The following is a 22,706-nucleotide window of genomic DNA, read 5'->3' as shown; positions in this document are numbered from 1 at the left end:
TTTTCAGAACAATAGCAAAAAATTAATATTCTGTTTATAAAGAAGCCTTAAAAAGCAATAAGCAATTCCCACAGCAAAATGAGCAAAAGATTTCACAGAAGACATTAAACCACTCATAAAACATAGGAAAATGTGTTTTCTAATTAGGGAAATAGAGATTATTTCCCGTTCTTAATTAGGGAAATGGAGATTAAAACCACAATGAGAAAAATTTCACTGAAAGTTTTTTCCTCTAAATAAGCAAAAATTAAAGTGTCGAATGACATCAAGTGTTGTTGAAGGTATGACACAACCAACACACTTACACACTACTAGTGGTAGTGCTGTTCGTACAACCACTTTCAAAACAGTAGTTGTTGTCTAGTAAAAAATAGAAGATGCAGGCACTTTATGACCCAATACTCAAGAAAAAGTCTTGCCTGTAGGCCTCAGTTTCCTCAGCTGTAAAATTAAGCTAAATAATGACACTACCTCAAGAGGTTGCTTTGAGAGTTCAATGAGTGAATACCTGAGAAGCGCTTAGGACAGCCTCTAGCACAGAGTGATGAATAAGTCAGCCTTTCCATAATCAAAAGAACACGTATGCAGTTGACAACTCAATTTAAAGAAACCTTACATAGCCATTGTTACTCCTTTGGAACATATTTTTTTATTATTATACCCTCCTCTTGTTTCCAATACATATTTGTCCTATTTTAAACAATACTTTCAGTTTTATACTTCAAATCCTCTTTTGAAGTTTGTTCACTTGTGAGTACAAGGTCTGCCTCCCCTGTGGATCCCAAAGCTGTTCCTCAAAGAGGTGGAGTGGAGAATCATGACTCGTCCTTCTGTAGGAAGAGACCACAACCGAGAAGTCAGGATTTAAGAAACGATTATGATTCCTGCATTATTATATAGATACATATATTTTTTTACTTTCTTGTATGTTAGAGGAAAATACCTGAAATTTCTGAGCTGTTTTGGTCTCTGATAATGATTGTGTAACTACATAGCCTTTATCTGTGATTATAAAAACCTTGTGAGTGACCCCCACTCGTATCCCCTTATCCTGTTTTTCAACTTCAGAGTTTCACGATGACTGAAGACAGTCTCTAATGTTTATTAATTTGAAAGGCCTCCGGTCAACCCAGAACTAATCCATCCCAATTCTGAAACTATCCTGCTAGACAGAACTGGATCTTACCAAAATTTGTCTGCCTGACAGGCACAGTAGCTTAAACTTTAACCTATAAAGGACCAATACCTCATACTAAAAATCATGCCCAACGTCATATTAAGGCCACCATTTTCCTACAGGCATCTTGTGACTGAGAATGTAATCAATCTGCACATGCTCAATAATCAGATCATCTCTAACCTCATCTCCAGTTATTGTGCTTATCATCTTAAAACCTGCCTATCTTTTGATGTTATAAAGCTATGAGAGTTATTACTGTTTAGAAAGACATATTTTTAGGACTATAGGCCTTCTGATCTCCTGCTTCATGTCTAGCAATAAACTTTTTCTCTCTTTGAAACCCTGGTGGCTAAGGAATTGGTCATTTGAACTCACCGGACAAGAGAACTCACCACTTTTGATCAGTGTCAACACTGTGAAGTTGACTTGTGAGGAACTGAAGGTGTATTTGCCAGAATTCTGGCTTATGAGCACTTTCCTCATTTCTTTCTGCACCCTAATTTTAGTAAATGATAAAGACATATTTCAAAATTTTGAGTCTGTGACATTTGTCTTCTCATAATAATAGTAAATATTACATACATTTTAATAAACAAGTGCTTCTCCAGTGCCTTGTTTGGACACAACAGATGTTCAGAAATATTTATCAATGATGGTGACAGAAATGATGATCACAGATCATTCAGTTACTTGTATTTAAAGTCCAAGTTCTTTTTTTCTTTCCTCTCACTTCCAGCATTTTAATAACCAGATATTGTTTCCTGACATTTTCCCCAAATTCTTCATTTTCATGTGTCCAAATGTAAATCTATCTGTTTAAAGGGATATGTTTACAAATGTTGGTATTTAAAAATAACAGTTAATTTTGAGGTTAAAGAATTTAAAGGACTTAGTTGGATACATATTCTCTTTATCATCTTGGTGTTGAAGTAGTCACAATTTTCAAATGTAAATTCCGAGTGTCAGATATATAGTCAAATAATTTCTGTAAGAAAACCTTCACAATTAATAGTAAGAAGGATTAGAAAAATGCCTGTTATTACACTTTAAACTATACCACAGGGCCATCAGAAAAAAAAAGGCAGAATAAGGACTTCCAAAAATTTTCTCTTTTATAAAAGCAATGAGAAAACTGGCAGAAATCATCAGAATAACTTTTTCAGAGCTGTGAATATTAGTCAATAGCTTGCAGCAATTCAGGGAGCATTCATTCAAGAAAAATTGCTGAGTGCCCATAAGAATATAGATATTTTTGGCATTTGTAACATGCTGTATTCTCATTCCTCACCCCCCAAGCTCCTTTGTAGCTTTGAAAACCAATAGCTCACAATCACTCAAAACCAGCAACCTAGACGTCACTGGGGGAGGTAGAACAGGGCTGGAATTTCTTCAAAGCCTCATTCTCAGAGAAGCAGAGTCCATACTTGCAATGTTGTCTTTATTTGACCTGATCAGGCGCTTACCAGTGCAAAAAGACTTTTTCTGAGGGGTATATATTTTTTAAAAATAGAAGCAATTGTTTAACTTCATGTCTGCCTGAGTTAGTGGCTTTGCAGCCAGGAACTATGCCCAAGTCATACCCAGAATTAGTCTGATGAAGATACTGCCATTGAATCCTGCACACTCCAACTAGAATTGATGCCACTTCTGTTTCCACCAGCCATCATCAGAATGAATTCTGTGTAGCTTCTCTTTTTCCCCATCACTCATTAATTTCCCATTCAAAGCCTTGGGAGGAAACACCTGATTGGCAGAACTAGGTCACATGCTGCACCTGACTGCAAAGGAGGCTGGAAAGGTGAAGAGCTGGCATTTTCTGCCTCAGAGGTAGGAAATAGGTGGGATATTCAACAATAGGAATGGGGTTCATTTACTGAGCAGCAAAAGAGGAAGGAACACTGTTAAATGACCCTCCGTATATCTTCCCTCATGCTCTGCCAGCGCTCCATACACCATTAGGGCTAAGGCATAAAGTTTAGTTCTCTCTTAGGACTGTAATCCTTAAAAGAGAAACATCCATAATGTCATAGCAAGGAGGACAACTTAGAGGAGTTCTGACCATCAGGAAGGATAAGGAGAAGTCTTACTGGAAAGTGGATGGAGACAGATTAGGAGGGCCAATAACAGGGTGTGTGGTATACTTGCCTTGCAGGGGAACTTTAACCATCATTGGGTGACTGCAGCAGAGTGGCAGTGGCTTGTTGCTTGTTTAGGTGGTGAGTGAGCTAAGATTCTACTCTTGTCTCCCTTGACTCCTGCCTGGCATGGAAGGAATATATATACATATATATATTTGTTTGTTTTTAAATAAAGTTTTAATTTGAAATAATTTTAGACTCACATAGAAGTTATTAAAATAGTACAGAGAGTAAGAAATAAAGCTCTGGAGATTCTAGGAAGACATAAGCCCATGTACTGATTTACATATGAGAAATATGAGTTGGGGCAAGGCAATATCTGCCTCATCTCTTTAGGCAAAAGGTCAAGAGTTTTGTAATTGGTGCCAGGTCACTGAAGAACCAAATAGACCACACACCCTGTTATTGGCCCTCCTAATCTGTCTCCATCCACTTTCTATAAGACTTCTCCTTATCCTTCCTGGTGGTCAGAACTCCTCTAAGTTATCCTCCTTGCTAGGACTTTATGGATGTTTCTCTTTTAAGGGCAAGGGCCACTGAAATCCCTCAATTATGTTGAGAGAATAAACCATAAATTTAACCTGCCACTCACTTTGTCAGTGGCCAGAGGAGAGAAGCAGAGGTCAGCATGGCTTTAAAAACCACCGCACAGATCTGAGGTCCCCCACCCCTGCCGAACCTTCCCTCTATGTTAAGGTGACATTTAGGCTAGGAGAAGAAAAAAGAGGGAGAAATCCTGAAAGATGGCATTTACCCCAGAGACCAAATTACCTTTAACTGGAGAGTTTAAGTTCCATTTTTTTGGTCTCCCCTTCCTCAAGAAAGGGATCCTGAGAGCAAGATAGATCATTAGAGAAAATAATCCATCTATACATAGTGTTATGCTGGAAACAGACTCTGGAAACCTAAGTACAGGAAGGTATTGAGCTAAAATAGCATGCGGAGCAGAACTAAAAGGAGGTTGCTTCTCAAAGCGCTGGGTTCAAGGAGACAGTTTGTAAAGAGGATGTAGGAGGAGGGAGAGGGTAGAGGAAGACGTGAGTTATGAGGAAAGCATGAGCTGAGAGGGGGATGTGGATTGGGTACCTTTGGATCATAGTCCATTAATTAGCAACCTCAAGATTTGTGTTAATCTGGTAAAGAATAACAGAGTTGCTGGCATCAGTTTGACTCATTTATCACAGCAAGGGGATCTTTAACAGCACTACAGATGTTCTTTGACATGTCAGCCTACCTCAGTTGTTCTTTGTTTCTTCTTTGTTGTAAAATTTTTCTTTACAACTTCTTTGTAGTTTCCTGAGTAAGTTGGGAGTTTAAGTACTAGTAAAGCTATTTACCATTCCAATTTGCAATAGCAACACTATTTTATAGTTAAAGTATATATATCTCTCTCTACTTACATGACAGCAATTCCTAAATCTGTATCACCTCTAATTCTTATTCAAGAAATATTTATTGGGCAGTACTATCGTAAAGACTGCATTTACTTGCACCTGTTATCTCTAGTTAGAGACTAGCCAGCACCTACTTGTGGTCATTTTGGCTGGAAAACAACTTTAGGCTCCCCAGCAAAGTTAAGAGAGGCTTAATTCTTGTACCTGGTGTGGACCTGTAGCTGCATGCACCTTCTAGGTCATAATTGGGTTGATTTTACAATTAAAATTTCTGAAAGTAGGAATAATATGCCCACCCTTCTTTTTTCTTCTTTCCTTCTTTTTAAAAGAAGAATACGGGTTCATTGGATTAAACAAGAAAGACACAACACAAGATCTAAACAGATATTCCACCGAGGTGATCTGGGAATTTGTACCACAGTGGAGCTTGGGATTTAAACAACCCTATAGGCTGCCTCCTGGCATGCAGCTTGAGGAAATTTGGCTCTGCTCAGTTACCTTATCCAAATCAGCTTTTCCTGCTGGGACTAGTGGTATGAACATCAAAGTTACCACTGGGGTTTATATGCAAACCAAGTGGGTTAGGCTAGAACAGGAGGAGAAGGAAGAGAAAATACTGTGAAGGAGTCCATGGGCAGGGAAAGTTAAACAAAGCCAGGAGGGTCTTGTGTTCTGGACAGACAACCTTCTGGGGGCTGGGGGGTGGGAACTCAGAGGCAGCTAACCCATCTGTAGCCAAACGATCTTCATTTGAGTGAGTCACCTACGGAGAAGGGAGAAGCCAACCGGCCCACCAGAATGAACTATCTACCACCAGTCACCAGCCTGGAGAGAAGGGAAGGTAGAATCGAAAACCCTGGCCAAGGAAGGGGGAGGGGAATAAGTAAAGCCATTCTGTATAAGCAAAGGCATCACATTGCCTCTCACCTCTCATCTTTCTTTTCTTGAGAGAGTGCCTGCCTGTATCCAAGAAATTTTCTGCCCATTTACTCTCTGGGTTGTGCCCTTGAATTCCTTCTTGCAGCATGGCCAAGGACCTGGAAACATAAATCTGGTTTTGATGAGCCAGCCAGGAGATACTTCTCTCTGATGTGTGGACTGGTGCGTACCAGGAGGCTTGGCTGTGTGCTTTTTGCTTTTATCCTTTTGCTTGGCTTATTGCTATCTGGTTCTATGCCTTCAGGCAACTCGGTGTCTCTAGGAATCCAGGGGCTGTGATCTGGCTCACCCAGAACATAAACTTGGTTTACTGTGAGCCTTTGGCTCCCTCCATCTCAGAGGAAGATCTTCATTCCATGTAGATCTGAGGAGGCTCAGGGCAGCAGGTGACACCGCCTTTTGGGACCTGACTGGGGGCTTCTCCCCATGTTGAGCAGGAGTCCAATGGGAGCCACATCAAATCCCTCCCTTGGCTTTCCAAAAATTCCCCACACTTTCTCTTTTCCTCCCCTTTGAGGACCCTCCTGATGAATCTGTCCCTTTTTTCACCTCCTGTACAGAAATTCTCTCCCTTGCCATGAGAGTGTCTCCCCCTGAAAGCCAGAAGTGAGATATGCAGGGTAAATGAACGCTCTGGCTATCCTGATGGGTGATCCTGAGCTTGTAAGAGCCTGTAAATCCCCAAACATGCAAGCCCTCTTGCTCACCACTCGCTCGAGGCATTGCTTTCATGACCGGCATCTCACTTTTTCTGTCCAGGTCTTTCCATTGTGTCATCCACTACTACATCTCAAGTCCCAGCAGGTTCTGCTATTAGCTCTCTTTATCACCTTCAAGTGTATGCTAAAACCATTGACGGGGGGAAACAGGCTGTTGGGTTTGTTTCCCTTTCTTGAAAAAGATCTCTGCTGTAGGGGATTGAGAGAGTCTCACTCCTGGCCATGTCCTACAGTATGTCCATACCTAGACTCCTCTGCCTGAAAAGCATACTGAGCCACATTCGTACAAGGAGCCTGATCTCCTTGCTGCATGTCCTTTCTCTCTACTTCAATCGTCACAACCCCCAGGGGCTGGCACCCGGAGATCCCCTCCCTAAAGTTTCTTTGTCTGCAGGCAGATCCTTTCTACTCTTTTAAGCAGTGCTCTAGGTAGTCATTTAAGACCACAGATACCCAGGAAGATGCGTGGGTTGGCTCAGCAGCTTCGCAATGGTATCAGGCTAGCCATCCCCTGAGTTCAAGGACTCTGGAGACTCCTGGGGATAAGGGGCCCAATCCCATGCGTCCAAGATTTGGACTGGCAGGCTGGCAACCTAGGACCCTGGGCACTGGTGTGGAAATCTGCCTTTTTCTCTTTCTTCCTTAAAAGTATGTGGGGCTTCCAGATTAACAAAGAAGAAAAGAGAAGGCCTCTTTTCTGACTGCTTGCTGTCTGTGGTGTGTCCTTGAATTCTTTCTTGTGGCATGGCCAAGAATTTCGAAACCTAAATGTGGTAGCATAAAGATTCCCCAATGTTCAAGTCAAAGTTCATATTTATACTTCCACTTGAGACTGCATTCAAAATGCCCATGGACTGGGCTGCCGACATTCCCCATGGCCAGTAAGCAAAGCGGAATGCCATTGGTCCGAACCGGGGCGGCACCTTTGTTCAGGGGAGAAGCAGGGCTTCCCCTCTGGGCACTCACTCCATTGGTTGGAGGTGGTGCTGGGTGGGGCAAGTTTCTGGCCCAGGACTCCCAGAGTGCACCTCTTCCTTACCACTAGGACTAGAGTCTGTCTGTGCTTGGCTTAGCGCCTCCAGGCTTGCCTCCTTGGGTTTGAGTGAGCACCAGAATTTACGGGTCAGACATCATAAGGCTGATGTACTCACACGGCAGTGAGTGTAAAGTGTCGGTTAAGCTGTGAGCGGTCACTGAAGAGACATACTCTTTGGGGAGTTAGGCATGAGTTGCAGAGAGACTTCCTTGCTCTGCCTGCACATTGAAACCAAACTCCCAGAGCTCTGTCTGGTAGGCATTCCTAGCCATAGGTTCACTTCCCCCATGTCACCCTTTCCCAAATGCACTTTGTAAGTAATCGAAGTCCTATTCCCTCCAAAAGCTACTCTTTCCCTGCCTTTCCTTATTTTGATAAACTTACCCACCACACCTAGATGCTCAAGCAAGAAATATGGGCTTTATTTACTAAGGGAGTAGTTCCTCCCTTGTACTCCCATCCAATCAGTCACAAAGACATAATGGCTCCATTTCCAAATATATCTCACATTTTTTCCTCTTCAACATTTCCTATGCCTTACTTCTGGTCTCCAAAGGTTTCCTAATAGACTCTATCTGTTCTCTTGCTGACTGCCAACCAATCGCTACGATGGGGCACGAAGTGCTATTTCCACTATGTAAATCTGTTCCAATTATTTTCTGGAATGTGCCGCCCTTTTCATGCCATCACTTAACCCCTGCCCTTAAAAACTGCACTCGCCAAAACCCGGGTGCAGACTCACCTCACTGCATCTTGGGTTCGGTGAGAGCTTTGCCCGGGAGCGCAGCCAATAAAACATGCTCACTTAAAATCATTTGGTCTACTTTCCTTCCTCTCAAATACCTCATATCTTAAAACCTTCCAGTACCTAGCCCCCAATAGATAATAAATGCCTATTTATTGAATGAATGCATGACTCCCTATGTACAAGTGTAGAAATCATTTGGGAACACTTGAAATTTTTTGTCCCCTGCGATTCTATTACAGGAGGTCAGTGGTGAGGGTCCAGGACACTCTGTTGCTTCCAGTTCATGGATGATTTTCACAAAAAGAGAGCCAAGGGATCACATTCTGAGAAACTTCTACCAAAGTTAAGGGTGACTTTTGTCGGGACTATCGCTGAAAACTGCTCAAGGATGGGGCTGCGTCCTATTTCCCTCGGTCAGTGTCTAACCCCTGAAACGCTAGTTGGATGGATGCCCGCAGAGCGCTGAATCGGCCTTCCACCAGGGCGTCCCAGGAACTCCTCTCGGTGTTAGCTACCGAGCCGGCCTAGCCTCCTCCGCTACTGCCCGCCGCGCGTGCGCGCAACGCTGGACTACATTTCCCAGAAGGCCCAGGGAACCTGGCGCGGGCGCCCTTGGGAAAACCACTACTTCCCCAGAAACTGGCAGGTCACTCTCGACCTGCCCCGCCACGCCTCTCGTCCTCGCTCAGCAGTCAGAGCTCCGTCTCCTTTCCGTCTGTGTGTGTGCCTGTGTGTGTGTCTGTGCGTTTCGCTGCAGCTCGGAACATGTCCACGCCGCTGAGGTTCGACGGGAGGGTGGTGCTGGTCACCGGCGCCGGGGGAGGTGAGAACGCCAGCGTTGGCCTCCGGGCGCGCGCCTCCCTGCTGCTGCGGGCCGGCTGGGGCGGCCTGGGGGAGGTGGGAGTCGGGGGTGGGCACCGAGCTGTTGGGCCGAGTGGAATGGTTGCGGAGGACGGGGAAAGGCTGTTCTCCAGGCGCCGAATATGCTGAGGAGGAGGGATGGGGCTGGCGAGCCTTGGGTGGGGGTGGGGTGGGGTGCCAGCAGCGCTCGGCCACAAGTGTGGTCACAGTCGCGTGCAGCCCGCTTCCCACGACCCCATGTCTTACTGAGGGGAGGGGCCGGGTCAGGCCTGCGGGCTGCAGAACTGGATGAAAACGGTTCTTGACGCTCATTGGCGCTCATCGATTGCGACTGTTTGTACCAGCAGACTGTCACAAGTCTGTGTCACAATCTTTGAGAATTTCCCCTTGAGTAGAGATGTCAGCCCCTCGCCTTTGAAAAGTCAGTCGTTTAATGTCTTTTTCCCTCTGTCGGTTGATTTTAAGTTCTTGAGAGGGCCTTCCTGAAAGGGCATCTGATAAGAGTCTTTGGAGTTTATGCTTAGCAAGCAAAGCATGCAATACTCAAAGTCCACTGAAGGCTTGGCAAAGGCTGTGTGTTCAGATGCCCCATACTCAAAAAGTTCACTGAGGACTTGGCAAAAGTTGTATGTTCAGATGACCTCAGGGGTCAGGCAGATTTAGTGGAATGAAATGGGAGTGGTTGGGGACCACTGGGGAACTAGGAGAGCAGAGACTTCTGAAGTGAGCCAGCCGGTGGGAAAATTGCAGTATCTTCTGCTTCAGGAGAGGCAAAGTAGTGGAGATTTATGTATGAAACAGTCACTCACACCCATAAAAATGCTCTGCAGTGAGATTTTACGTTGGTTTCCCACAAGCGGGTGACCTCTAAACACCCAAGTGCAGGGTTGACATTATGCACCTTCAAATCCCTACTGGCAGCACGTTATACCTACGGTGTATCTAATACACTGTTAATTTGAATTATGTATTAAAAGTCACAATGAAATTCTGTTAATTCTTATGTACTTTCAGATCTCCACTGATAAAATGGATTATAATGTTGCCTTTCAGAAAATGGTTTTAGTATTAATTGATGGCCAAGTATTTCAGATCTAGAGCCATATTTATTCTAAAATGCTCATGCTTTTAAGAAACATTTTGTTTACACTTTGCTTTTGATGGAAATAATTGAGCGATACACTCCATGTTTTAATCCTGTGTGTCAGTGACTCACAGTATGAAATATATTTTACACCAGGACACAGTACACATGCACATTTATACATACCCATCTATATTTGAAGCAGGTTTATGACCTATGTACATGCAGTGCACTCTGAAATATTCTGTTTCCTATTCTATATCATTAAATAAATGCTAATTTGTTTGGTTTGGGGAAGCAAAAAGAAAATATGACTAGATAATTATGAACTTAACTCCTGCTGTTCATAAACCAGTACCTATTTTAAAGAGCCCTTCAGACTTTCCATTGCCTGGATTATGATGTAATCACTCCTCGATAGCCTTGAATGATAATCTGAGGGAGGGATGTAATGTTTTAGTGAAGTTGAGAAGGTCATTAAGTCCCATATTAGTTCATCATTGGGGAAGGGAGATAAAGATCTAAATTCCATCCCTATAATAGAGATGTTATCTTTGGGGTCTTAGGGCTGTCATTTAGGCATCTGTACCTATAGAATCAAGACAGTGCTGAACATCCTGGAGGGTGGCTGAGAACGCCTGTTGGGCCTGTGTATGAGAATGATTCGCCTGACTATCCCACTCACATTCTAGAGGTGAATAGAAATAGCTCCATACTTTTCAGGGGCTGTTGTTTAACTTGGAATACAGAATCATTTAATGGGAGACCCGAAAGGAGGAGTTTAGAATTGTGCAGGCTTGAAGTAAAACAGTCTTGCTATGATTGACGGTATATACAGGGGTGTTTTTCAGCCTACGATAGAGGTTGTTGGGGATGAGGCTGTTTGAGACCGGTAGAGTTGAGCAATGGAGGAAGGGGGTCTGGCCATTTTGAATTTAAGATGATTATTATATATCTTAAATTGTAGATTTCAGTGACAGTGATAAATGCATGGGTACTTGGAGAATCTGAAGTCAGGGGAGCGATTTTGAAGCCATCTGAATTCTTCTGATGAGTAAAGCTAGAGAGTGAAATAGTTTAGGGAACCATTCCTAAGAGCTCTTTGTTAACGGGAAGTGGGGAAGAGTCTAAACCACTGAAGAAGACACCGAACAAGCATTTTGAGGAAACAGTCAACTGAGATTGACAGTACTAAAGAAGTTAAGGTTGAAAAAGAAGTGGAGAAGAGAGGATGATTGATATTGAAAATGACTTGAGGAGTAAGAGAGATAAGACTAAAACAAAATGGAGGCTCTTGGATTAATTTTTGGTGCGTGCATTTTGATTGCAGAGGTGTGCTGGCCATTGGGAATATGAAAGAATGCCACTTTCAGTCTCAGCCTTCAGAGACCTTCTTGTGTAATTGGGGAGGCAGACTAGTCACATGAAGTATTAAATAATGTTTGTATAGGCACAGATACAAGAACACGGAAAGATTCTTACCAAACTGTTAATAGGCTAATGGTGTGGGAGAAGAGAGGAGGCTGCTACTTTTTATTTTATATACACATTTGTGTACAGTCTGCATGGCTCTTTAAGATAAAAGATCACTTGTATATCTTTGGAGAGAATTGTATAGCTTGGTTTTAAGTTGAGACACTTCTCTGATTAGATTAAGATCTGCTAGAGACCTACTCTGTTCCTGTCATCTGATTATTTTCCACTGTGTTTACCTTAACTTTGTGCATGCTGGTCATGAGTATTTTATTTCTCTAAAAACCTCATGTTTAGAGCAAGTGTTGTTGCTTTTATCTGATAAAATGTGAGAAAAATTTTGTTCTTGTGTGGCTGAGTTCTTATCCATTCAGAGTGATTTAAATGATAAAACAATTTATTTGGTGATACTTTTAGTTTTGGAAAACTTTATATTTTGTGTTCATTTATTTATTTAATTTAATTTATTTATTGTATTAGTTAGGGTTCTCTAGAGAAACAGAATCAACAGGAAATACTCGCAAATATAAAATTTATAAAAATGTCTCATGTGGTCATGGGAACGCAGAGTCCAAAATTTGCAGGGCAGGCTGTGAAGCTGATGATTTCAATGAAGGGTCTGGATGAACTCCACAGGAGAGGCTCGCCAGCCAAAGCAGGAAGAGAACCTGTCTCTTCTGAATCCTCCTTAAAAGGCTTCCAGTGATTAGACTGAGCATCACTTATTGCAGAAGACATTCCCCTTGGCTGATTATAAATGGAATTAGCTGTGGATGCAGCTGACGTGATCATGATTTAATTCTATGAAATGTCCTCATAGCAACAGACAGGCCAGCACTTGCCCAACCAAATGAACAGGTACAACCCCTTGGCCAAGTTGACATGAACCTGACCATGATATTTATTTTTTATTTATGATACATAACCACATACAAACACAAGCATTCTTATAATATGATCATTCCATTCTTGTTATATTTACCAATAATTTATGCTATTATCACGTAGTTGTATATTCATCATCATGGTCATTTCTTAGAACATTTGCATCAATTCAGAAAAAGCAATAAAAAGAAAACAAAAGAATTCATACATACCATACCCCCTACCCCTCCCCTTCACCGATCACCAGCATTTCAATCTGCTAAATTTATTTTAACATTTGTTTCCCCTATTATTTATTTATTTTTAATCCATATATTTTATTTGTCCATCAATAAGGTAGACAAAAGGAGCATCAGACACAAGGCTCTCACAACCACACAGTCACACTGTGAAAGCTATATCATCAAACGATTATCTTCAAGAAACGTGGCCACCAGAGCACAGCTCCACATTTTCAGGCAGTTACCTCCAGCCTCTCCATTACACCTTAAATGAACAGGTGATAGCTATTTAATGCATAAGAATAACTTCCGGGATAACCTCTTGAATCTCTTTGGAACCTCTCAGCCATTGATACTTTATTTTGTCTCATTTCGCCTTCCCCCTTTTGGTTGAGAAGGTTTTCTCAATCCCTTCATGCTGAATTCCAGCTCATTGTAGGATTTCTGTTCCATGTTGCCAGGAAGGTTCACACCCCTGGGAGTCATGTCCCACATAGAATATTTTGTGTTCCTTTTAGAAAAGATTGATAATTTATCCATTTCAGTTTGTTACTTACTTATCAGTTAATTTGAATTATTAATTAAATTTATTAATTTATCAATTAACTTAAATTTTTAAGATTGTGCATGGTTTTAAAAAATTCCATCCTTGGCTTCTAGTTGCCAAGTTTCATTCCTCAGAGACTAAATTTCAGTCTCTGTATTCTTCCTGAGATATTTTATGCCCATAAATCTTATATAGATATATTACTTTTTTTGTACATAAATATTTACTGCATTTCCTTTGAATCAGAAATAATTTTTGTATTTGATAATTGTATTGTCAAGGTTCAGTGCTGGATATGGAAATTTCTAGATATTTTAAGTCAGAAAGGACTTAACGCCAACAGATGGGTTTTAGGCAGGCACTTTCTCTAGAATGGCTGCTGGAACAATATGGAACTGTGTCCATTAGGATGCTGCTAGTATGACACTGCCATTGGGACTTGCTGGACCAGGACTAGTGAATCTCTGACACTGCCAAAATAGCTACTGGACACCAGGAGTCTGGAGAATGGAAGCTGCCAGGCAGGGATTAGAGAGCCACATCAAGAAATTCCGCTACAACTGCTGTTGCCACTGCAACAAACTGCAGGGAAATCAGCTTCTTAACCAGAGTGACAACCAAAGTCAGAGAATGGTGATTTCTGTCTTACTTCACCTTCCAAATTTCATGCAAATGTGTCCAATGATGGAACCCAATTCACATCTAACATCCAAGCAACTAGATGTAGTTTTAAATTTTCTAACTTCTGCGAATAGAAGAGAATGAAATAGATGTTGAGACTACCAATGAAGACTTCCATTGTAATAGAATTAATTGCTCAGAAGTTACTTTTAAATGGGAATTGAGTTGAGTAGATTATAAAATTATGCTGACATTTGCTAAACTTTCTGATTATTTTGTTTTTAATTAGGACTGGGCCGAGCCTATGCCTTGGCTTTTGCAGAAAGAGGTGCATCAGTTGTTGGTAAGTTGATGTGTCTTTTTTAAAAATCAGTTGCTGGTAACTAAAGTACAGTCTTCACAAATCACCTTTGTCTTTCCATCAAATAATTTGTCAACCTCAAATTTCATCCCCAGTTTTTAGTTCTGTCAACAAAATGTTTTTCCCCTTGAGTTAGGTTTAAGTAAACTAATTTTACAGACTTTTTAACTTAACAGAATTGATAAAGTTGGGCAGGCATTCATTGTATAGAAAAGAATTCTTGAATATAGTAAATTGTATGCTGTATTTATTTGAGATAGAAGGCTCATCTGCTGGTGCAAGATGATAGTCCATGGAAGTGTAAATATATTGATAAGAGTAAGAAATAACTGAATTTGAGGAATTGGAGGTCTGAAGTCAGGGAGTGTGAGGTATGGGTTTCTTACCTCTTCATAATTTTTTCACTTGGAAGCTTTATTTATTCATTTTTAAATTGAGGGGGCAAATAGATGAGTTTTAGTTTCATCATGTGAGACGTCATTTGGAGGATACTGTGCTGAAGAATCCCAAAGGTAGAATTTGTAGTAGTCTAAATGGTTTGGGCTGGTCAGATGTACTTGAGAAATGGGTGGACACAGGAGTGGATTTGCCCACAGCCAAACCTTTGTGGGAATAACTAAATGAATAGTGCAAGGTGGGTGGGGCATATACTATAATTCAATATTATCTTTCCAGGAATAAAATCACTGATTCACAGTCATCCCTTAAGCCCAGCTTTTCTTCATTTTACTCGGGAATATAGAGAGACACGTCTACCCCAATTCGTTCGTGAAGATGTGTATAACAAAAACATAAGCATGCACCCAGGCTTTCTAAACAAAGATCCCGGCAGGGCACTTCATACGCTATGTTTTTCTTTGTCAGTGTGAATGTATGTGCCTCTCTATGGCATTATAACATTCTAGGTTTGCTCATTACTCTTCACTACTCTTTTTTTGTTTACTAAGGTAAAAACTATGCGGAGCCGAACAAAAATTACCAGAGTTTGAGGGCTGCCAAGACTAGCTAGCCCCATTCTGAGAATATTTATGGTGACCATCAGGTTGGATAATTTGCTGGAATGATTCACAGAATTCAGGAAAGTGCAATACTTTTCAGTTTTATTATAGCAAAAGGACACAGATTAAAATCAACCAAGAGCGTCTAATTGTCCTCTCCCCTTGGAGTTGTGGATGATACTACCTCCTCCTGGGCATAATATGTGATATATGCACAGAGTATTGCCAATCAGGGATGCTCATCTGAGCCTTTGTTGTGCAGGGTTTTATTGGGGTTCGATAAGACACTGGTGGCATGACTGACCTTTAATCTCCAATTCCTCCTCGTCAAACTAATACATTTAATCTCCATTTCCTCCAGAGGTTGAAACTCATATGGTGTGACTCAAAGCCCCCATTATAAATCACAGTTAGGCTGTCTGATGGCCAAAACCCCTAGGCCAACAGTAATACTTCTGTTAGGCAGTATAGTCCAGGGGTCTGGAAATCACTTCCCAGTAGCTGAGGATAAAGGTTAGAACTCTCTTTGAGTAAAGTTAATTCTTTGCTATGCACATTCCAATAAAAAGAACCTCTTCTTTAACTGTAAGAAAGGTGGAGAGTTTTCTGTTAGAGAAAACTACTAGAGCAGTAACTCCTTGGGTAAAGGAATTATAATCCTTTAAAATAATTTCTTAAAAAAAAGAAATAAATAATAGGGGAACTAAGGGTAAAATAAATTGAGCAGTTGGAAACACTATGATCAATGAAAGGGAGGGGTAAGGTGTATGGTATATATGAGTTTTTTTTTTTTGGATTGATGCAAATGTTCTAAAAAATGATCATGATGATGAATATACAAATATATAATGATATTGTGAGCCACTGATTATACACCATGTATGGAATGTATGCGTGTGAAGATTTCTCAGTAAAAATATTTAAAAAAAATAATTTATTTTCTGCGTTGCAGTTTCATAGTTACAGGCAAAGCTGAGTCTTAAATCCCTGCATTGTGGTGCCAGAAACTGCTTTTAACCAGTAGGCATCAGTATTACTTGCTGAAAAAGTAAGCATAAAGTTTTGTTTAGTAATCAGTCAAGACATATATGCTGATTGAATGAATAAGTCAAGCATATGGCATAGGAGAAAGATCATAAGAAAGTACATGTGGATTCCAGCGTATTATGAATCAACCATATGTACAGTGTCCTTATCCATCCCAGGTGTCTCCTGTGACTCATACTGTCTTAGTTTACCAGTCTGCTATGGCAAATACCACACAATGGATTGGTTTAAACAATGGGAAATTTTTGGCTTATGGTTTTGAGGCTAGAAGAAATCTAATATTGAGGCATCATCAAGGCAATAGATTCTCTCCAAAGTTTGTAACATCCTTGTGTTGACTGTTAGTGATTATTTGCATTCCTTGGCTTGTATCCCTGCCTTGTATCCATAGTGATTCTTTGGGTTTCTTGGCTTATATCACTGCCTTGCATCCATGGGGATGTCTTCTTCTTTCTCTTCTGGGTTCTGCTGACTCCTGGTTAATAACTACTTCCCGTGGCTTTCTCTTCGTAAACTCTCCATTAATCTGAATTAAGACCCAGCCTCATTCATTTGGGCTACATCTTAGCTTAACATCTTCATGAGATCCTATTAATAAGGGGATCATACTCAGAGGAATGTGGATTAAGATCAGGAGGAACATGCCTACATTGGGATTAATCACATTCACTATGTTGTAGTATTGTCATCACCATCTACTATTAGAACTTTCCCTTTACCCCAAACCCTATACTGCGTTTGCATTAACTCCCCATTGCCTATGCCCCGTCCCCCAGTCTCCCAGTCCCCCAGTCCCCTGTGACCTGTACTCTACTTTCTAGACCTGAGTTTGCATATTCTCTGATATTTTCCTTATGGTTACCTTGGGGCCCAAATTAACATCCTTAATCTATAGTAGTACTGTTTTCCTTGGCACCAATTTAACAGCTTCAATACAATACATAAATTACGTGCCTATACCCCTTTGTCTCCACCTTTTACTTCTTGTGACAGATTGCATACTTCTACATTATGAATCCTAAATCATTCATTTATCATTACATTTTATGCATTTGCCTTTTAGATCCTGCAGGAAGTGAAAAATGGAGTTACAAATAAAAAATACAGTACTATTGGTGTTTACCTGTATCATCATCTTTATTGGAGATCTTTTATTCATGTGCCTTCAGTCAGTTGTCTAGTGTCCTTTCCTTTCAACCTGCAGCACTCCTGTTAGCATCACTGTGGAGTGAGGCTAGTGGTGACAGAGTTCCTCAGCTTTTATTTATCTGGGAATTCTTAATCTCCCCTTCATTTCTGAAAAACAGTTTTCCAGATATACAATTCCTGGTTATCAATTTTTTTGCTTTCTGCACTTTAAAATGTCATGTCACTGCATTCTTGCCTTCAAGGTTTCCAATGAGAAACTGGCATTTAAGTCTTATTAAGGCTCCTTCTTACATGACATGTTGCTTCTTTCTTGTGGCTTTCAGAATTCTCTCTTCATCTTTGGCATTCAAAAGTTTGATTACAGCATGGCACAGTGTGGGATTATTTGGAATTATCCTGCTTGCAGTTTGTTGAGTATCTTGCATCTGTATGTTCATGACTTTCGTTAAATTTGGGAAGTTTTCAGCCATTATTTCTTTCAATAATCTCATTGCCCTGTTCTCTCTTCTCCCTCTGGAGCTCACACAGTGCGTATGTTGGTATGTTTGATGGTGTCCCGCTGGTTCCTCAGGCTCTCTTCACCTTTTTCATTCTTTCTTCCTTCTGCTCCTTAGACTGGATGATTTTCAGTTTTCTTATTTTCAAGTTCACTGATTATTTCTCTGTCAGCTTCAATCTGCTGATGACCTCTCTAGGGAATTTTTAATTTGTAACTATGGTCTTCAACTCTGTTTGGTTCCTTTTGATAATTTCTCTGTCTCTATTGATATTTTCATTGTATTCATCTGTCATTTTCCTGATTTCCTTTAGTTCTTTATCTATATTTTCCTGTAACTTTTTGAGCATATTTAGGGTCATTTTAAAAAAAGTCTTTGTCTGGAATGTCCCAGGTCTAATCCTCTTCATTGTTCTGTAATGCTTTAATCTTCTACTTTGTCTGGGCCATCGTTTCCTATTTCTTTGTATGTTTTGAAATTATTTGTTGAAGCCTGGACTGGACATTTTGATATTTCAGTGTATTGTTGCTCTAATCGAGACCCTGAGGCATCTGTTCCTTAAGCCGGTATCCAGACAGTGTTATGACAGAGCTTCCCTTGAATGCCAGGAGTTGACAAAAAAAAAAGAAACCCAGAAAGAAAGAAGGGTAAAAGAAACCTCTTTCCCTGTTCTTATGATTGACCTATATGAGTGCTCTCTTTCAGAGCTTCTCATGGAGAGCTTTTGAGGCGAGAACTGAAGGAAATGGAGTGCTGTATAAGATCTGGGACTTGACAGTCCTTGGCAGAGGAAAAGCTAGTGCCAGGGTCCTCAGGCAGGAGCAGACTTGGTATGTTTCAGGGTTAGCAAGGGGATCATTGTGGCTGGAGTGAGGTCATAGAAAGGAACGAAAGTGAGAGATGAGAACAGAGGTCATGCGAGACCAGATCTCATAGAACTGTTTAGATCTGAGTAAGGATGGGCTTTTGTCCTAACTGAGATGAGAAGCCATTGAAAGGTGTGAATAGAAGAACAGCAAGATTTAATTTAAGCTTTAAGTGAATCATTCTGGTTGTTCTGTAGAGAAAAGGTAGGTAAGTATGCTGGTTTGAAAGGATGTATGTACCCTAGAAAAGCCATGTTTTAATCCTAATCAGTCTTGTGGGAGCAACCATTTCTTTTAATCCCTATTCAAAAAAAATGATGTAAGTTAGAAACTTGAGTAGGTTATCTTCACAGAGTTGTGATTTATCCAGTTATGGGTATTAACCGTCCATTAGAGGCAGATGTGACCCCACCCTTTCCAGGTGGATCTTGATTAGTTTGCTGAAATCCTTTAAAAGAGAAACGTTTTGGAGAAAACTTGAGAATGATGAGATTCCAAGAGAGCAGAGCCATGACAGGTGACAAAGAATGACAAGAGCTAGAGCCCATGCAACCGAAGACCTTTTGTGATGTAGAAGAAATATGCCTCCGGAAGAGCTCCGTGAAATAAGAAGCCTGGAGAAAAAGCTAGTACCGCATTTGCCGTGTGCCTTTCCAGTTGAGAGAGAAACCCTGAATGTCATAGGCCTTCTCTCCCTGGATGCCTTAGATCAGACATTTCTATAGACTTGCTTTAAATTAGACATTTCCATGGCCTTACAACTGTAAACTAGAAACTTATTAAATTCCCCTTCTTAAAAGCTGTTCCATTTCTGGTGTATTGCATTCTAGCAGCTAACAAACTAGAACAGTGAGCAAGAGTAGAAATGGAGAATGATGATGGGTGCACTGGGTTCATTAAACTGTTAACTCTTCTTGTGTATGTTTATTATTTTTCCATGTTAAAAACTATATAAAAAAGAGTAGAAGTAGAGAGACCAGTTAAAAGCTACAGCAGTAATCCACATAACAGTTGATAGGGTTTAGACAGGGCAGTAAGTGATGTGAAAAGAGGTTAAATACTGAATATGTTCTGAAGGTAGATTTGGCAGGATTTGCTGATGGTTTGTATGTGGATTATTGAGGGAAAATGGAGTTAAGGATGATTTCAGAGTTCCCAAGTTGAACATCCTGAAAGGGTAGAGTGGCCATTTACTGACATAGGAAAGACTAAAGGAGGAGTAGATTGGCAGGGAGTGAATATGCTGATTAGACTTTGCAGTGGAGCTATTAAGTAGGCAGTAGGATATAGGACTCTGGAATTGGGGAGACAGGTCAAGGCTGGTTATATAAATCTGAATATTCACGGGTTATAGATAGTATTTAAAGTCAGGACACTGGGTAAGATTACCGAAGTAGCAAGTACAGGTAAACAGAGTAAGAGGTCAAAGGACTAAACTCTGGATAACCCAGCCTCTCATTTAGTTTTCTTCTCCCTTCAAGGATACCTTTTATGATCTCTTGTTCAGACAAAGAAAATCAGAGTGACCCAATTCAAGACACTGCTCTTCAAACTTATTGCCACACTTTATAGTTCTTCAAATAATTAGATATAATTATGGCCATTCTGCAAAAGATTCCTGATAAACTAGGGTGATTGTATTCTTCTATCAAACAGTGAGAAGTGTATGGCAATCTTGTGCTTTCTACTTTCCCTTGGCTTTTTTCCAAGAAGTTTATGGATAAATTTAATACTGCCCTCAACAAGAGTGACTGCCATTAGCACTTGGGCTTCCCATATGCTTGTCTTTCTCTGACATAACATTTTGTTAATGGCCCCGCTCCTTTAATAGTCTGGTTGGTCATGTGTTTTATATTTAAGTCACCCCAAGGGCTTTTTGGTAGTAGTCAGAATGTAAATATAATACAAGAAAAATTGCGTGTTTAGCCCATAGCTCTAAAATCAATGAAATGATTCTTAATGTAGTTGTCTTCTATAGGACACTATCCAAATGGGGGAAAAGGCATCAAGCATAGAAAAATGGACGTATCTGGAAGAACATCGAAGAAACAGCTAACAGCCTTTATCTGTGGCAAGAGGCAAGGGTTAAAAGTACTTTTTTGTGTCTGCATTCTTTGAGTTTTGAGAAGGCCGGACAGTTTGAGGAAGAGGATGACTAGTTTGATTTCCTTTTTTTGGTGCAAACTAAATGGGGGAAATACCCCCTTTATTGGTTTAGCAGCTTAGTATCAGGAGGCCGAGAGCATTTTGCTTTCTGCATACATTCTCTTGAAGCTAACAGTCAGGCAAGGATGGGATGAAGCACAGAGAGAAAGAACAGGTAACTGTCCTCTAAGAGCGAAGCTCTGTACAGCAAATAGGATTATTAAAGACCAGTCCATTTGGCCCATGGCTGGGGGCTATGTTTGTGTATTTATAGATTTGCACTTAAGTCTTGTTTCAGTAACCAGACCACTGAGGAGAGCCTGCGGAGCTGAGGCCATGGCTTTGTGGCTTGGGGAAATGAGTTGGTGGATGGATACCTGCTGGGCTTTTGAACTTGCCTTTTCCCTATTTCCCTCTCTCCCATGCGTCTTACCCATTTCAAATTCAAGTGGTGCAGCTTCTCCAAAGCATCAGTGTGCACGCCTGCTGTTGCTTTTGATTTCTGGAAGGCATGTATTTTCAACTTGTAACAAAAATAGTTTCGCAGTCTTCAATAAACTATGGTGTTTATCTTTAGCTAAAAAAAAAAAAAGTCCAAAATTTTTAATCTGGTTTACGTAACAAAACACTGAAAGGCGATATACGTAATAATGTTTATCCAGTGATATTAATACTCAAGGACACTTGAGTATTATCTTTATATCTCTGTCAACATTTCAGTAAAGAAATTTATGATTTGCGACACATATAATAAATGATTAAAATCTATAAGGAAGGTAAACACCCCAAATAAAATGTGGACAAAGGATTTAAATAGGCAAAGCAAGAGTATAATTGGCCAATAAGCCTATGACAGTAAAGTGGTAACTTACTGGTGCTCAAAGAAATGAAAATTAAAATGAACTACAATTTGTAGTCATTAAATTGGCAGGCTACAAAAAACGATAATATCCAGTGCTGTGGGAATGTGGGGAGGTAGGCATTCTCACAAATACGCGGTCTAATTATCAGGCTGTCTATCTATTGTAATTACGTACTGTATTTTAAGATATCTACCTGTTTATAGAATACTTTTATAGGATCTAAATGTGTTTTAGGTTTCCCTGGATCCTTAAATCCCCATTTTAGTGGTTGGCATATAGCAGGTATTTGTAAATTCTTGAGGATCAAGTTTTGGGAAAAATTTCTGTGATCTTTAATAGATTATTCAAGCCATTGTCTTAAAGTGGCAGAAATAGACAAAAGATTTAGTGTTTAAAATAATTTCAGGGTTATAAACTAGATTTTGTATGGAGAATTTATAAATATATCACATTTTGGGATAGTTTAATATCTTCAGCCAGAAAGATCATAATTTACTTTCATAATATTACTGTTTTTACCATAAATTAAATCTAGCTGGTTGGCTGATTTATCTTTTCCTTTATTCTTTCTACAAATGGTTTTTAAATTTTTGTTTATAGGAAGTAATTGTGTTCTTTTTTAGAATAAAAGAAGGTTGCTTACAGCATTAGAAGAGCAGAATGGCATGGTAGTAAGTCCAGAATCTGGTCTAGATTTTGCCATTTCATATAGCCTTGGAGCCTGGGGTTTATTAGGTAAGCATTCCCAAACTGTTTCCTTGTTGGTGAAAATAGGAACAACTGTTCCTGCCAACCTCCTAAAAGCCTGTATTGAGAAGGTTCCTTGAAAATGCAAACATACCAGTGTAAGATGGTATTCTTAATATTTTATTATTTTAAATATAATTTTGGCTGTTATTTTTTTCTTCTAATACAATTTTTTGAAATGTATTTA

The 22,706-nt window shown here is 40.2% G+C and overlaps 1 protein-coding gene across 1 annotated transcript in view; it reads left to right on the top strand.

The window, feature by feature from the left end:
• The first annotated feature begins 8,757 nt into the window (after positions 1 to 8,757).
• HSD17B4 (hydroxysteroid 17-beta dehydrogenase 4) overlaps positions 8,758 to 22,706 on the top strand; it is a 103,219-nt gene continuing 89,270 nt past the window's right edge. The window contains exons 1-2 of the mRNA XM_077138864.1: positions 8,758 to 8,977; positions 14,136 to 14,189. Of these exons, the coding sequence (XP_076994979.1) occupies positions 8,920 to 8,977; positions 14,136 to 14,189 (112 nt within the window). The 5' untranslated portion in view covers positions 8,758 to 8,919. The remainder of the gene's footprint in view (positions 8,978 to 14,135; positions 14,190 to 22,706) is intronic.

This window comes from Tamandua tetradactyla, chromosome 21, assembly GCF_023851605.1.
Source record: "Tamandua tetradactyla isolate mTamTet1 chromosome 21, mTamTet1.pri, whole genome shotgun sequence".
Classification (NCBI taxonomy): Eukaryota; Metazoa; Chordata; class Mammalia; order Pilosa; family Myrmecophagidae; genus Tamandua; species Tamandua tetradactyla.
The sequence above is the reverse complement of the archived record's forward strand: the minus strand, read 5'-3'. Positions and strand labels throughout refer to the sequence as shown.